Here is a 17,394-nt window from a genome sequence, read left to right on the forward strand (position 1 = left end):
ATATTTTGGTCAGTCATTTTAATATCACTAGTACTTAAATAACTTGTTATTAGGTTGTGTTAAGCACAAGTATGACTGATGTCTCCTGAATTTGGGCACAACTGAATCCTCGGTAGAAATAATATCCCTTTTCCATTTAGGAGAAAAGACCTCGCAGCAAACTTCCTCGTGCCTTGAGGGGTCTGATGGGAGAGGCCAATATCAGGTTTGCTCGAGGCGAACGTGAGGAGGCTATTCTAATGTGCATGGAAATCATTCGACAAGGTATGTTAGAATGATAAAACTTTTTGGCTTTAAGGATGGGTTGAAATTGCCATGTGCATCAGGAAAATTCAGTGTGGCTTCACTGATGATGAAAATACTCAGTACAAGGGAAGTCACTGTATAAGTAGTGTGGAATTAAGAATATGTAGTGCATTTCCTTTGTTGTTTTGCTGCGCAGAGGCTGGGGCCTTTGCTTTACACGGTTTGCTTTTATTATCTTTGTAGAAGCAAGGTATAAACATCAGCATGACTTACAATGTAGAATAATGCTATAAATGGATGTTGTTAGATTCAGTGAGGCTGTTTAATAATTTATGAAAAGGAATTGGAAGCTTGTCTGCAAGCTTTTTCTGAATTTAAACAGGGCAATGTTGATGTTTCATATAATTCTGATTGTTGTTTGCAGAAAGGCAAGTTATTTGTTTTCGAGGTGGTTTTAAAACAATAGTTCTTAATCATTCTTTTTGTCTCTTCACAGCTCCTCTTGCTCATGAGCCATTTTCCACTCTTGCCATGATCTATGAAGACCAGGGTGATATGGAGAAGTCATTACAGTTTGAACTGATTGCAGCTCACTTAAATCCTAGTGATACCGAGGAATGGGTTAGACTGGCAGAAATGTCACTGGAACAGGACAATATTAAGCAGGCTGTTTTTTGCTACACAAAAGGTAGCGTAAGCAACCATTTTAATAGTTTAAAATAAATGTTAGGTGCTAATGGCAATCATTTTGTTTTCTTCTGCTTTCTAATTTAGTTTGCTGCAGTTTGCTAAGATTCTGGTACCTCTGTCCGGACTTGGGTAAAAGATTAATGAATCTTTAATACAGGATGTCCTTTTCTTACAAAAACCTTGTGCATGTCTGTTAACATTCATCTAGTCAGGGAAATGAATGTGAAGTCCATTGTTGCCTTTTCCTAAACTAGGCTACTAATATGCTTTTTCTTGTAGCTCTGAAATATGACCCAACCAATGTGCGTTACCTATGGGAGAGATCAAGCCTATATGAACAGTTGGGGGAACATAAGATGGCTATGGATGGCTACAGGCGTATTTTGAATCTCCTGTCTCCCTCTGATGGAGAGCGCTTTATGCAGTTGGCTAGAGACATGGCAAAGTAAGTTGGATTTAAAAATATTGTGATGTGGTTTTCCAGAGTTTCTCAAAAGCTGGTATTAATAAGTTCTGCAGCTGATTTAAGCTGGGTATGTAGCTGAAATCAAGGAATGCAGGTGTTTTTGCTGGGGGTGACCCCCACACAAGCATGCACCCCAACAATTGTGATGTTTCCAAAGCCTGACTTGTGGGAATTATCCTGTGTAGGATCAATGCATCATCTTAGAAGTGTTGCATTCTCTTAGAGTAAGAGAATAAAATGCAAATACTAGTTACTGGAAAAATGACAATAATATAAAATTATATATGAATGCAGTACATTTTTAATCTATATAATATCACTAGAGACCTGGAAACTTATTGCCAGCAAATCTGAATGAAACAAAGTATTCAATGTGAAATACAAACCGTCTGCAACAGAATATAGTTGATATGTAATTTGTGATTCGTTTCTGGAACAAGTAGAAATCTGCCTCCTCCCCTTTTCTGCTAGTGAGAGCAGATCAAGTCATAGAAGCTTGCCTGAGACAGAGAAGGCTTGTGGTTAAAGTGTGTAGCTCTCTTATTGTAGTTTTTAGTAAGTTGTTTAACTACTTCATATCTCAGCTTTCTCATGCATAACTTGTAGAAAGCTGTCATTGGCCTGTTTCAAAACAGTTTCAGTCTTTTGATCTTCATGGTTGTGAAATGCACCAAAAAACCACAAGGACATGTATTGTAACAATATTATTATTGAAGGTTTTTCTGAAACCAGGTTACTGTGATACATTATTGATACCTGGCTTGAGGTGAGGGATATTGTGATGGAAACTCCACTAATGTCCTAACATATAGGCAAGAAAAAAACAGTAATTATTTGAAATACATAAAAATTGCCAACAGTTGTAAGGAAAGAAAAAACACTGCTTTTCTCACTATCTTTTGTAACTTACTCTTGCTAATGAAAATATTTGCTAATACGCAAAAATAAAAGAAATACGAAAATCCTTTTGCTAGTGTTCAAAGTACATATTGTCAGTTATCTCAAATACTTAGGATCTCATGTCTGTGTTTTATAGGAGTTATTACGAAGCCAACGATGTGACCTCTGCTATTGAGATAATAGAAGAAGCCTTTACTAAACACCAGAGCCTTGTCTCCATGGAAGATGTTAACATTGCAGCTGAACTATATATTTCTTCCAAACAGTATGACAAAGCGTTGGCGGTATGGAGAATTAAATGCATTTCTGTATCATGTTCAGCACCTCTTTGCCAGTTAGGATGGACAGTTTATATTCCTGTAGTGCTTAAATATGGTCATGTTTCTATAGTGATAGAGCTGATCAGATACAGATTGCTTGCTCTTAGTTCTGTAGTAATTAGCATTGAAGTTAACGGCTTGATTTAATAAGTTGGGGGCTGATAGACTTGTATGCTGTTCCAGGTTTAAAATTTTGGGATCCTTCCTCTCCTCTACAATTGCCATAATCTTAGTAGCCAGTGAAGACCTACAAGCTGGTTTTGTGAGTACTACCAGCAAAGGATGTTCTCTAAGTTGAAGGTTAAAAGTATGACACTGAGTGGTCTAATGGTTCAAATGCAGACCGTTGTGCTTTATCTGGCATACTTGTGTTACGACTAGTAATTCATGCATTAAGCATCAAGCATACATTCCAGAAAGGCAATACATCTTGACTCTAAGGCATCAGGAATTGGAGAAGGTTGCTTATCTGTTCCCAGTTTGTTCTGGTGGTTTTTAACCCTCACTTTTGAGGCATGTTTCCGAGTTGATTTGGTCTGGCTTTGAGAGGAAAGGCTTTAGTATCGGGCCATTGTTATACTTTCCAGGTAGATTCAAGAGATGCTATTAGTTGGGACTTTCTCCTTGTGAACATTCTTATTTGCTGATATTAAATTACCTCCTTTTTTTTCCTCCTTAAGATTTTATTTAGTTCTCTCTCTCTGTCAGTGCAAAGCATCATGAGCCTGCAAACAATTCCTGTGACCCTTCTCTGTACTTCGTCCCATTTTGAAAATCAGTCAATATTACGTACACAGTATTTAGCTGCCAGATTTAGTAATACAGTGCTCAGGCATAGAACTGTTGCCCTGTTTCTTTTTGATGGTTCTCGTCGGGTCTGTTCCTGTGATGGTGTTTCTTGTTCCTGGATAGCTGAAACTGTATTTGAGCTGGTAAACTGAGCCTTTAAAAAATAACTATCTTAATACAGTCATCTGGTGTGTTCCTCTAAGGGCCATGTATTCTGTGTTTATCACTCTTGTTTTGACAACAGTAATGACTTAAATACTTACTATTCAATTCATGAACAAAATACCAAACTGCATTGGGTCTTAGACCAACAGTTCTTTACACTTGTGCATTTCCCCCCTCGCTGCTCCCTACTGGCAAGTGAATGTCTTGAATTGCCTGTCGTTGGTTTCTATTTTTTTTTAATTAGTTGTTCTATTGAATTATACTAGTTTTATTGAGGTCATGATGTGTATGACTAGGGCTGTTGTAAAATATCTGTGTGAATTTTAATGATTTCTTTTAACTGAGACAAATCATATGGTTTCCTTGCAATGCATTAGGCTGAGGAATCCTTGGAACACTTTGGAAAGATCTGTGGAGAGCTTAGCTGTGTACCTGGTGCTTTGCTTTCTTTTTCAATCTTCCAAAAGACATTAAAAGAAGCTATAAAGCTTAAAAACTTTTCTAGTTGTGATGAAAGCAACTGTTGTATTTCCTAAGAGATGCTGATTGGATCATCTAAGTAGTCCAAAAATAGTCGACAAAGACATAGGTGATCAAACTCAATATTAGTCAACTAAGGCCATGTGAAATGAATGCAGCTTTTCTTCTGATAACTTTTGTGATGTCTAAAACAACTGCCGTGTGGGCTGGTTACTCCATATATCCTTTAAATCTTCAAAATGATCTGAGTTACTCGTCTGTTTTAGGTTATTACAGATTTTGCGGGAATTGTACTTGAAAAGAAAGTATCAGAAAAAAGTCCAACTGAGGAGAAAAAAGGTAAGTAGCTAACAAGCGGTTAGTATGACCCTGCTGTTCATCTAATATGACATCTTTCTTTCCATTACCTTTTCAACTCATGGGTATATTTTGATGCATGTTGACAGGCTTTTCTCTTTTGAAACTTTTCAGTGTTTTTAATGAGTTACATGGCATGACCTCAGCTTTCTATAAGGAGTTACTCTGATGTCCAATTAGCCCTGCTGACTCATTAAGGACAAGGACTGCTCTCCAGGCAACTGAAGGCCTTTTAAAGTTCTAAACATTCCTCGGAGTGTTCACATCAGGCCAGTTATTTCTGCCAGCTAAATAGCTTCTGAAAAAAAATTAGATAAGTTTAGTGGCATCTGTACTCAAGAATATCAGCCTTTGACCTGAGAATAATATTCTTCATCAATCCTACTTCTGTTATTAAACATTTACATGTTTTGGTATATAGAAATCTAGGGATACTAGCTTGAAATTGAATGAAGTAGGTCGTCTTTGAGAAACCTGCTTCGTGAAAGTCATTGCTTAAGTCTGAAAATGTTTCTTTGGGCTGTAGAATGATCACAGCATGCCAACTCCATAGGCAGACAGTCTGTTCTATGATTAAACTGGTTGGTTGTTTCAGCAATCTGGTCCAAACCCCATGTAGTATAAGACACTTCTGTTGGCTTTTTCCTTTAATGGACCAGGTAAAATACAGTTGATCAATGAACAACTGTCCTGATAGAGACTTTTAACAGATAATTTATAAGAAGCAAAACTATAATGAGTCTAGGAATTAAAACACAGTGTTGACAAATTACCTGGGGTATGTAATTTCATAAGACAAAGCTTCTAAACTACCCAAGAGCTTGGTTCCCTGCCCTCTGATGCTTTATAACTTTTTAAAATACTTCCTGGTCTGCTGTCCTTCAAAAAAAAAAGTCCACTTTTCAGAGTAAACTACCTACCAGTCATGTATGGATTCAAAATTGAGTAACTTTTGGCTTAGCTGGTGCTACTAGAGTAATCTGTAATCTTTTTAAAAAGATGCAGGGGCAGTGGTAGAAACTCAGGAAAGTGAGGAGGCAGTGGCTGCCGACCAAAGTCACCCAGTTGCTGAATCCAGTGCTGCAAGTAAGTAATTTAATTTTTTAATTTCATACAAGTCTATGAACTGATCATATGCTCAGGAACCAGGCTGCAATCATATAAAAATTGGGAAAGATTTCTAACAGCAGAGAAATAAGGCTTGATCCAGAAAAGATTTCTTGTGTACTGTCTTCCTTACTCAGAACTTACTTCTAACCCAGCCAGCCACCATTCTCCCAGGGCTTACCACTTTGAAAATAAAATTTGTCATTTTGTAAGAATTTATCAGTAGGTGAATAGCTACTCTCATGCTGGGCATTAAGATGTTCAGAGAACGATGAATTAATCTGCATGTTGTGATTTGCAGTAATTGGATGTGAATGTAGAAGGTAATAGGGAAGCCTTATGTTGGAAATCACAGTTTTCTCAGTTTATAGCAATCACCCTTTGAATGTCTGGTGTAAGAATTAAGGTGAAGGAGAACTTACACAGGGTAGTTAAGGAGGTGTCATGACTGCATGTGAAGGAAACATAATAACAGAGTTTTACTGTATGACCTGTAATTTGCTAGCATTGTCACAGGTAACTACTTTGCCTCGTGTTTGCATTGTCATCAGATTGCTTTCTGTTTATGTGTTGTGTAAAGTTCTGTAGGTAACTGTGTTTAAGAATGTATAGAGCCAGATCCCTGATACACAGGACTTAGCTTAGTAAGAATAAATAGCTTAATACAGTGTATTTCCTTCAGAAAGCAAGGAGAAGAGGGTACAGGTGCATAAATTGCTAAAGGAAAGCTTTATGAAGCAAGCACATCTTAAGAGGGAGAAGGCTCTAAAAGCACATCCTACGGGATCCTGCTGTTGAAGTCAATGCAGACTGACAGCACTTGATACTTCAGGTGAAATTATTAGGATCAGAGATAGTAGGAAGCAGTTGTTCCAACTATTGGGAAAGATATAGAAGAAAGGGACAAGAGGGCAGGCCTACACCAACATTTGCTAGAGTCAGTGAGAATATATTTTCATTCATTGGAGCTGAACATGGCCTGGAGGGGATGTGGAGCTTGTGAAGTGCTTGTTAAAGCCTATGGGTTCAGAAAGAGAAATTCTTTATCTTCTCACAGCTGTGGAGAAGGTCAGCTGCTGCATACCTGAGGGTGTTCCCATAGACATCACGGTCAAGCTGATGGTGTGCTTGGTTCACTTGAACATCCTAGAGCCGCTCAATGTAAGTAGAAGCCAACTCAGAAGTTGGGGGATGTTCTAATAAATTACCAAAGCAAGTAATTTTTCCTGTCTTCAAATGACTGAGGCTGTTGAGAGCTGTGGAGATTCTTTTTGCTTCCCTCCCACTCCGAGAGAAAGCTAGCAAACCTGTAATAGCAGAAATACTATTTTTGTCCTTATAAATTATGCCTCCGGTGGAAGTATTACTAAAGCACAGTAAATCACAGCCTATGTGCTGTGACAGGCCCAGGACCACATTGCAAAATTGTTGAACACTAAGGAGCACATCTTTGCTTTGTTTTAAAGCCCTACTAAATCTGAAGACTGTTCTTTCATAAAGAGCACTCCTCACTGATGGGCACTTTCACCCATTGGATATGAAATGTATGGATGGATAGGATGTGAAATGTCTACAATAGAAAAATGTGGCTTTTTAAGGAATTCTGAAATTCAGGTCTTTATTTTTCACTTTTAAACTAACATTTAAATAAAGGAAGTGTAGTTCAGAATGCAAATAGAATAAAAATCATGGCATAAAAATGTAAGCTTCCAATAATGCAGATAATCTTAAAGAAATGTTCTCGTTGGTTATTTTGCTTTTAGTGTTTTGTGTGGTTTTTTTTAAAGCCTCTTTTGACCACTCTGGTGGAACAAAATCCAGAAGAAATGGGTGACTTGTATTTGGACGTCGCAGAGGCATTTCTGGATGTTGGAGAGTACAACTCAGCACTGCCTCTCTTGAGTTCCCTTGTCTGTTCAGAACGATACAACTTGGCTGTCGTCTGGCTTCGGCACGCGGGTGAGAATAAGCAGGACTGCTGAACACGTGGTACTGAGAGATGATAATGCAATGCTGACCATTTCCAGGGACCTTTAACTAAGATCACTGGTATTTTAGATTCATATGTTGAATGATAATCAGTATTTGCAAAACTATAATTGGAGTTTATTATGACAACACTGTCATGGAGCATTTTTCTTGTTCTTCACATAGATTGAAATTTACTTCAGATAAAAATACTTCATTTTCATGTAAGTGAAACAGCATCTATTCTGCATTCCATCCTGTGTCAACTGATGATGCTTTAAGTGAAACTGTGAATGCATCAATACATATTTCTGAATATTTTCACTTTGCTAATACATATTTTGGGTGGTTTTAACTGAAAAAGTATCTGAAAAGTATGTTAACTATTTTGCAAGCTTTGAAATCTTAGTTTTCTGCCATTTAAGTGCATTGTGTTGTTTATGGTATTTCTAGAGTGCTTGAAGGCTTTGGGACACATGGAGCGTGCTGCAGAGAGCTATGCCAAAGTTGTTGATCTTGCTCCATTGCATCTGGATGCAAGAATCTCACTTTCAACACTTCAGCAGCAGCTGGGCCGACCTGAAAAAGCTCTGGAGGCTCTGGAACCAATGTATGATCCAGATACACTGGCTCAGGATGCTAACGCTGCCCAGCAGGTGAGTAAAGTGTTCTCTGCTTCCAGTTTAGCATATATTATTCTGCTTAACTATGGTAGTGGTCAAAGATGTCAACTATATAGGACCAGGGATTGAGACTTACTTATCTACAGCGTGGTGAGCCTTCAGAGCACAGCGAATGATTCATTACAGAGTACCAGGGAGGAGTCCTCATGGCTCTTTGTCTCTGACCATTTTATCAATATTTCCCCTGTCCCACCTGATCACTTCTGTGTCATGTACAAGCTCTTGGTCACTGAGAACCAGTCTTGACGCCAGTCACTTTGCATCAAGTTGATCAGCAGTTGCTACAGACGAGCTACATGGTTTGGCCTCTATTGGTTGTAACTGAAGGCGTAGCAAAGGTTCTATATCCCCTCTCCAGCAGCACCTTCACTGTAGATAAGAGTTATGCTGAATTTCTCTGAAATTTGAGAATTTGAAACAATAACTACTGCAGGGCAGCTTAGGGAGATCTTACCTGCTGCTGCTAAGATTCTTACAGCTTTGTAGAAGGTTTTACAATCCTCTCGGTACTGTATGGAATCAAAATTGCTTGTTTTATAAACTCATTATTATGCAAGAGGTTGAATAATAATATTCCATATTATCTAGGAATTAAAGCTACTCCTCCATCGTTCGACACTGTTGTATTCCCAAGGCAAAATGTATGGTTACATAGACACTCTACTTACGATGCTGGCAATGCTGTTGAAGGTAAGCCAATCTTTCCAGCTACACTTTAAGAAACTGGACAGCTATGAGTTGGGTTAAGACAAGCGACAAACAAACTCAGGAGGAAAGCTAGTGTTTTTTATGTGCAAATGGTTTCATAATTTTGTTAGATAATAATCCTGCAGGGAGCCTATAATACTGGTGTTCCTGCCTGTAGCGTTCAGAACAGAGGACCACTTGTGAGTATAATTCTTAATACAGTGACTTCAACTCCCTGTTTCTCAGTGTACATAGAACACGCTGAATACTAAAGCTGCTTCTTACCTTTTTAGCAGTCAGCATAGTGCTTACTTGAAGTGTTGATACTGGCTTCTATTTCAACAATTTTCTTTTGAATTTCTTAAATTTTTCTTTAATACTGTCATGTGATAAAATGACCAAAGAAGGATTTGTTTAGCCAGTAAATACAGTGGTGGTGGTTTTGCGTTAACTGTTTTTTGTTTGTTTTTAAATAGGGAGTGAGGGAGAGGAATATTTAGACCTCAATTTTATCCATCTGGTCAGAGCCATTACTCTTGTATCACACTGGTTGAATAGCTGACTATCCACCTATTTCTGAAACTGATACAGACAGGCCTTGTTCTTGTTATGCCTCTATGCAAATAGTTCTGATTTCAATATATACAGGGATGTTCCAATCCCAGGAAAAGTCTTTTCAGTCATTTAAAGAGTTTGTATCTTTCTTTTGCGTAGCCCAGTTGGCACTGGAGCATGAGACAATGCAGAGATAATACTCCTCTTGGGAATGTTCTCTCTCATGATCTTGCTCTATTGTGGCGTTTCTAAGTTGCAGACTGTTTTGGCATGCAACATGAGCAAGATGGATTGGCCATAAAGCTGCCTTTGTCATAGGATGTATTAATGTAATCTGAAATGCTGCCCTTAAATTTGTTTCTAGGTAGCAATGAGCAGAGCTCAGGTGTGTTTGATATCTAGTTCCAAATCTGGAGAGAGACACCTCTATCTTATTAAGGTGTCAAGGGATAAAATTTCTGACAATGACGACCAAGAGACAGCAAATTGCGATGCGAAAGGTAACAAATGTTTATTAAAAGCAAAGCAACAAGATGAACTCCTTAGTTCTGAAAAATGAAATAAACGTTACTGTTTTGCATGCTAAATCCATGCAGTTCATGTTAACATTGCTTTATTTCTAGGGCAAAGAAGGCAGCAAAAATGAAGATAATATAACTTAAGGGAACAATCCCCTTTTCAGAGAAAACTAGTGAGATTACAGAATAATTCAGATTTGAGAAGGACCTCTAGAGATTATATGGTCCAACATTCTCCTGGGTGCAAATATAATACATGCAAATCTAGAACATAATAGAAATACATGTTTGAAAAGTGGTGTGATTTTTGTTAACTGGCCCAGACTCGGCTGAGCCAGACTACACATTCTTAAGCACCGTTTGGTAGATTAGGAAGAGTAACTTTAATGCATTCATGTAGTATGTTTACAACTTGAACTGTGTGTATTTCTTGCCATTCATTCCCAAGTTTTGACTGGTTTTTTGCTGGTGTTTTACAAACTGCACTTAAACTGAAAAAAGTAAATATTTTATCTTTATTTTACCTGTTAATGCTGAGATGTTTTTGAAAAGATCAGTTTGATGTATGCACCTTTTTTTTTTTGAGAGTTTAGCTCTCTTGTTTTAATTTTGTCAACTTACTGACTTCAATATTTTTAGCAATTTTTGCTGTTCTCACGAGTGTTCTGACAAAAGATGACTGGTGGAACCTCCTCCTGAAAGCTATATATTCCTTGTGTGACCTCTCCCGGTACAAGGAGGCAGAGCTACTAGTGGATTCCTCATTAGAATATTACTCATTTTATGATGATAGACAAAAGCGCAAGGAGCTGGAATACTTCGGGCTCTCTGCTGCAATTCTGGACAAGAACTTCAGAAAAGCATACAACTATATCAGGTGGGGTACTGAGAAGGTAGAGCAATCTGTTCTGTAATTGCTTCCACTGAGGCTGTATTCATACTGCTGAAAATATTGCTAAAGGAGGCAGGCTGATGCTTTCCAGCTTTTGCTGAAACAGATAAGGCTATTGAAGCTAAAGGAGCTTTCTGATAGCCTTTGATTAAAAAAAAATGCATGTTGCAGTAGCTTGGTTGATTTGGCCAGAACCATTGGTTCTGTCTTTCACTCTCAAATTGCCTCAGTCACTGACCTGCTCCTTGAGTGTCTCCTCTTTGTTATCTTCCCTAAACTGTTGAGCTTCTATTGCAGATACAGTATTTACTATAGCATTTACTAATTTCTTGTATACTTTTCATTCTGTAGAATCATGGTAATGGAAAATGTCAATAAACCTCAGCTATGGAACATATTCAATCAAGTTACTATGCAGTCTCAGGACGTCCGTCACCATCGCTTTTGTCTCCGCTTAATGCTGAAAAATCCTGATAATCACGCATTGTGTGTCCTAAACGGGCACAACGCGTTTGTATCTGGCAGTTTCAAGCATGCTCTTGGTAATGTCATTAATGTTTTAATATTAACAAATATAACAAGTGAATGTTTTTTTCAGAGGAAGAGTTATTAAAGTCATTTTTTTCATACATCAGAAAATTATAGGTGGCTTCACAGTGTTAGTCTGGTGCTTTAATTTTGTACACAAATCAAAGCATTGCTGAAGAGTTCTGCTAATAAAAATTAAGCTGGTATGTTTCAAGTTTAGCACACATTGCAAATATAACCCACTTGCAAAGATAGTTGAAGGCTAATGATAATAAAGAATAAGAAGGACAGAAACAGACCAATTTAAGCAGCAGATAAAGTTGGTTGGACATTTTAAGCAGGCCTTTGAAGTAAACCTACTGCTTTCAGTCAAGCCCTCCAAATGTCCAACTTAAGATGTGTGGCCTCCAGGATATAAATCCCAGCAAGGACCTTGTTTGCCTTCTGTGTCTGATTCTTTTCTGCTTAGATTTTTACATCACAGTTTGCATTTTTCCTTCAGAATCCAAGGAGTGCTGAAAATATAAAATTTTCTTTCATGTTTTTCCCTGTGTATTTTGATGTAGGTATATTAAACTGTTTCTTTTCTTAATTCAGCCTTCTAATTTGAAGATTTTCTTTTTTGCCCTTAAATTCTTAAGGAAACCTTTTCACAACAAACATCCTGATTCAGTTATTTGCTTTTAGGACAGTATGTGCAAGCCTTTCGTGCAAACCCAGATGAACCTCTGTACAGTCTTTGTATTGGCTTGACTTTCATCCACATGGCTTCTCAGAAATACGTGTTGAAAAGGCATGCTCTTCTAGTACAGGTAAGTTAGTGTGATTATTTTTACCTATAGTGTTTCCTGGCTTTGTGTCTTGCAGACAGTTATGGCTACAACATACTCTGTTTACATAACTTTTCATAATCGATATGGCATTTCAAAAGAGGGAAGTGGCAAAACATGAACACCGATGAGTATGCTTTTGAACTATAGTTATACCCATCTGAATCTCCTCTCCTTTTAGTTAAATGTAGCTTGTTCTGCTGTGTGTATACAATGATTACTCACACAGATGTTAGCAGCTGCCAGCTGTTTGTGAAAATATTACTGATTTCAGTCTTGATGGCTGTAGTCTGGATTTTCTTCCAAATTTTTCTTCTTACCCTGCCTTGCTCTGAAGAAGTGCTGTAATCTATGCCACGTGCCCTTCATAGACATGTCTCATGAACTGCATCATTGAAGCAAACTTTACAGACCTAGAAAGTGTTTTTTTTTCCCTGTCTTCCTTTTCTCTTCCCCCTTTTAGGTGCCTCTTACAGCTCTCTTTGTAAAGATGTCGTGAACTCCAGTTTAGGCTACCCTCAATTTTTCAGCTTTCTTATTCACATTTTTCTTTCATCTACCAGATCCAGTTATGAAGCACAGGCTGATTATTCCAAACAGAATCTTGAAAGTAATTTCCTCTACTCTCCACCAAGTATTTTCATTAACTTGAAACGCCTCTTAATTCCTGTGGCCACTGTGCTCAGAGTCAGCATAATATGGTGAGGATCCTGAGCTCTCATGACTTCTGAAATTGCCGAAAAGCTATAGCTTGCACTGATTTTGACAAAAGCTATAGGTCCTCAGCTACTCTAAAACAAGACCAATTATGTCAGTGTCCAAGTTAAGACATTTTGAACTCGCAAACTTTGGCCTAGTTTTAATATTTTTATCCACTTCTTTCTGTAATCAGCCTGCCTTTCTTATATGGGCTGCTATGTTCTCCTTTTATAACATACTTGTACAATGTCCTATTTATGTTACCCTCTGGTGATACAATTCCCTGCTTTCTCTCGTCTCATTTCTTGCTTACATTTCTTGCTTGGTATTTTTACATCCTCTCTTGCTCCTATTGTAGTTGATTAATAATTCAACCACACTGACATACTGGTGACCTAAATTATGATCTTTAGCTGCTTGTGTCTGAACTAATTCCTCGTTGAAGGAGGTATCTTCTCTGATTACCAGCACGGTCCCTAGAAGGAAAGTCCTCCATTTACAACAGAATCATCACATTCCGAAGTGGTAACAAAATGAAGTGCACAGGAGAGGATGAAAAGGTTGTGTGCTCCATTTCTCCCTTCTGAATTCACCGCTTTATCTGTCCCTCCTAAGTTTCCCCCAGGGCTCCTTCAGTGTCAAATGAAACACTGCATTTTAATGTAAAATGATACTGTATGCCTCTCTGTCTTTCCCTTTGTTCTGTATGGGAGGTAGCTCTGGTCTAATGCCTTTCGTCTTTACAGCATCATACAAACCTTGAGTCATGAAGAGTCTGTAACACACCAAGCTGGTAGGCAGTGACATCCTACAGATGAGAAACAAATTACTTCCCTCACTTTACAGCATGTCAGTATATAAATGAGACTAGTTTGTTCCACGGTGCCTGGTCACTGTTACTGTATGCATTGCCCTGCTTTACATCTTCTGGGACATCAGCACCCAAATAGGTGCGTAGTACCTGCTGGGCCCTGCTCCTCTGTCTGAACCACAGCGTGCCGCATAGAAGGAGCAGGTATTCAGACTAAGGTTGGCAACAAAATTATGTACATGTGGGATTCTGCTAGTTGTGTAGTTTAAATATATGAGCATATATTTAAATTTTGAACTAAAAGCAGAATAAGAAAGTATAACACTTACAGGGTGCTTCGACTTTAAATTTGTTAAAGCATAGCACTGGAACTGCTGGGTATGAGTTTCCTTTCAAAGTCTGCTGGAGAATTGGCAGGAAAACATCTGCTGGCTTCAAGAAGGGACATGAACTCTCACCTACAGCTTAGGATATCTGGGTTTTTCATGCCCTTATTCAGTGATGTTTATTTTTGGCCACTTTATAAAATTATATACCTATAATTTCCCTGATAACTGGTAAAGGTTTATATGGAGCACAAGATCAAGAAAATAATATGCTTGCATTCCAGAAATAATACTTTGATATGTACTTCATGGAGTTCAGAATTTTGTAGAATTCTGAAAAGTTGTAGAATTCTGAAAAGTTGTAGAATTAAACCATTTCTTGCCACTATCCAAGGCAAAGAGTGAAGGAAAAGGAATGAAAGTTTGGGGGTTTTTTTTCTCCTTAAAAAAAAAAGGCAGGGGAGGGTTATCTTTTAAAGATTTTTTTTTTTTTTTTAAGAAAAATAAAATCTTGCTCTAGCCTGTCCTTTGGCTGCATCTTTTTAAAGGTGGTCAGCTCTTCCGAACATGAACCAGTCTTACCTGTGTGTATATTACATACATACATACCTACTTCTATATTTAGCAAGCTAGTGCTGTAAGTCACTATACTAAATAACTGTGTGTTCAATTTATTAAAAAGATCTACCCATTGTTATCAATGGCAGTGAGACTGACAGAGCACAGGTTTTATGGTCTCAACAATTGAATGTGACTTATTTTCTGCCTTCAATTTGTATGTGGTTTTGTGGGGAAGCATAGATCAAAAGTTTAAACAGATACATTTAAACACCTGTTCTCCAGTGTATCTTACTGCCATCTTCTTAAAGGGAACATTCACAAATGTGCATAATATGTGTACAGGGATTCTCCTTCCTTCATCGGTACTTGGACCTGCGTGGACCATGTCAAGAGTCTTTCTACAACCTTGGCCGTGGCCTTCACCAGCTGGGATTACTGCACCTGGCAATCCACTATTACCAAAAAGTACTTGAACTTCCTCCTCTCACCTTAGAGGTACTGTGTCTTTGTAAGTTACGTACAGAGAATAAAGTCAGGTCAGGTAATAATTTCTCAGCCATAGTTAAAATAGGTACATGAAATCTGTGTAGTCGAGTTTCCTTTAATTTGTATTGCAATTCCTTGTCATTGGAAGCCCAAATCTGATTGTCACCTGGTAATGTATTTAAGCACGTGTTAATATAGAAGGTTTATGAATTTTGAAGGATTTACTAATAGGCTGAAGTAGCAGCAAAAAGGGTTGCTAAACTTTACCTGAATAAGGAGCTGAACTCTGTAAATATATTACACGCAATAAATTACAACTGGAAGGTCTATGTACTCCCCCATGCTATAAAACAGCATGCTGGAGCAATATGAGCCTGTATTAAGAATGCCTAAATGCATCTGAGCCATGGTTTTGCTCTAATTGATCTGTATTAGATCATCCTAATTGATGTGTGGTACATTTACAAGTGTGGTCTGAGAGAAAGTTTTTGCCTAGCTTTGGCATGGGTAGGTAGAAAAATTACAAGTGTATTCAGAAAACGGGAAGGGTTGGTAAAGTAAGAAACGTGGGTGGTGTTAGCGCTGGGAGTTCAAAGCAGCAATCTTGTGACCTTGTAAAAGATAGAGTCAGTATTCACAGTCTGATTGTAGAAACAAATACTTTGCATCCACATTAAGATAGTACTTTCCTGTTTTATGAGCTGGCTGTCTAATTTACAGCTAATGTTTTGAGTATGTAATTATGTAAGTCTTTGGTGATTAACAACATGTGGAAACTTGTTCAGGAGGGAGGGCACAAGGAATACCACTTCTTTTGTTTTTATAAAGCCTATATAAACCATGAACAGGTGATTTGATTCCGCTGTAATTGCTACTCGTGCTTCAAGTTTTATACTATTTTTGCATATAGATAACTTTTTTTAATCATTTTTACAGGGAATAGAAACTGATCAGACAGACTTGAGAAGAGATACTGCCTTTAACTTGTCGCTTATTTATCAGAGCAGCGGAAATACGAGAATGGCTCAAAAGATGTTGTATACCTACGCAGTTGTATGATGAGGTGGAATTGATACTCTTTGTATTAACCTTTGCATTATGCAGTGCTGGGGAAACTGGTTTTATGTACAGCTTTTTCTATAGATGATCAGAGACATGGCTTGTGCCATATGTAGCTTTATGGACTTTTTCTACTTCTGATATTTGAACTGTATCACATATGGGTGGAAACTGTCTGTTCCGAGTACAATGCTGACATGCTCAAGTGTGTCTGTTACTGGCTCTTCTCCTTTGATGCATTGCTCTGTCATCTGATACTCAGTCTTGTATATAGAATCAAACAGTGAAAACTGAAGCCCAGGGTGGTTTGTTGGTTGTTTTTGGGTTTTTTTTTTAGGGAAAATTTACAATGTGCAATATTACAACTAGTTACCAGTGAGGTTGTTCAAGAAGCAATATTCACTGGTGATGACGGTTTTTTTTTTAATGTGCAGCATTAAATTACTATAATGTAGAAGAACTGGGCCCATACTAATCCCTAGAGGATGGAGAACTCAGTATTTCAAGATCTTTAAAGTAGTCAGAATTTTCTAGGAGGTCATATTCCTAGCAGCTGTTCTATTTGAAGGAGATCGATTTCTGTTTTACTGAAATGTGTGACTGTTGTTCTTCTGAACTTGTTAATAAAAATTCTGAGGTTAATAATGATAATGTTTACTCATTCTCAGCAAACATATATCCTACTAAATAGCTTACAGCAAAAATTAATATAATAGCATTGTACAGCTTTTTATTTAACATACATTGCAAATGGTCTGGATTTTTAATGATTTCTGACAGTTGAACAGTAGCATATGATGGTGGAAGCATGCTGCTTCCAACCCAGCAAGAGAAGCAGGATGCAATGCTTTATCATAAATAAAAGGAGTCTTTAGTTATATGTATATATAAAAATGGATATATGTTATGCACTATAGCAAAATAAGGCTGAAAAATATTTTTCAGCCAGGTAGTTTGCTGAATAGAAAACAAACCATGCTGTTGCCTCCCAAGCACTCTTGTTACTTACAGTATCACAGCTAACTCCTGCTATTTGCTTTCATGTATTGCTTTATGTATTTGTGTTCTGTAATCATTTCACGCAATTGCAATCAATGATTAAGAAAGAAACAAGTCTTGTGGAATTGCCCAGACTAATTTTAAAGGTAAGGCAATCTTATCTCCAGTCAAACATTAAATTACAATATATTGCTTGTCCATTTCACTAGAGATACACTGGGCCATAGTGAGAATACAAAGGTAAGAGACAAATACCAAGCAAGTCTCACCAA

General features: G+C 37.7%; 1 protein-coding gene across 3 annotated transcripts in view; it reads left to right on the forward strand.

Annotated features, from left to right (window-relative positions):
• GTF3C3 (general transcription factor IIIC subunit 3) overlaps nucleotides 1–16,821 on the forward strand; it is a 21,241-nt gene extending 4,420 nt beyond the window's left edge. Inside the window, exons 4-19 of one of the 3 annotated variants that reach the window (XM_072875201.1) lie at nucleotides 141–264; nucleotides 743–934; nucleotides 1,216–1,381; nucleotides 2,439–2,586; nucleotides 4,323–4,395; nucleotides 5,413–5,499; nucleotides 6,578–6,681; nucleotides 7,308–7,479; nucleotides 7,942–8,144; nucleotides 8,760–8,861; nucleotides 9,778–9,913; nucleotides 10,571–10,808; nucleotides 11,175–11,365; nucleotides 12,039–12,163; nucleotides 14,921–15,073; nucleotides 16,001–16,821. In XM_072875201.1, the coding sequence (XP_072731302.1) occupies nucleotides 141–264; nucleotides 743–934; nucleotides 1,216–1,381; nucleotides 2,439–2,586; nucleotides 4,323–4,395; nucleotides 5,413–5,499; nucleotides 6,578–6,681; nucleotides 7,308–7,479; nucleotides 7,942–8,144; nucleotides 8,760–8,861; nucleotides 9,778–9,913; nucleotides 10,571–10,808; nucleotides 11,175–11,365; nucleotides 12,039–12,163; nucleotides 14,921–15,073; nucleotides 16,001–16,123 (2,337 nt within the window). In that variant the 3' untranslated portion in view covers nucleotides 16,124–16,821. Of the gene's footprint in view, nucleotides 1–140; nucleotides 265–742; nucleotides 935–1,215; nucleotides 1,382–2,438; nucleotides 2,587–4,322; nucleotides 4,396–5,412; nucleotides 5,500–6,577; nucleotides 6,682–7,307; nucleotides 7,480–7,941; nucleotides 8,145–8,759; nucleotides 8,862–9,777; nucleotides 9,914–10,570; nucleotides 10,809–11,174; nucleotides 11,366–12,038; nucleotides 12,164–14,886; nucleotides 15,074–16,000 lie in introns of those variants that run through there. The other 2 variants (XM_072875202.1, XM_072875203.1) reach the window with 2 other exon arrangements.
• Nucleotides 16,822–17,394: the final 573 nt, after the last annotated feature.

Source organism: Ciconia boyciana, chromosome 10, assembly GCF_034638445.1.
Source record: "Ciconia boyciana chromosome 10, ASM3463844v1, whole genome shotgun sequence".
NCBI lineage: Eukaryota > Metazoa > Chordata > Aves > Ciconiiformes > Ciconiidae > Ciconia > Ciconia boyciana.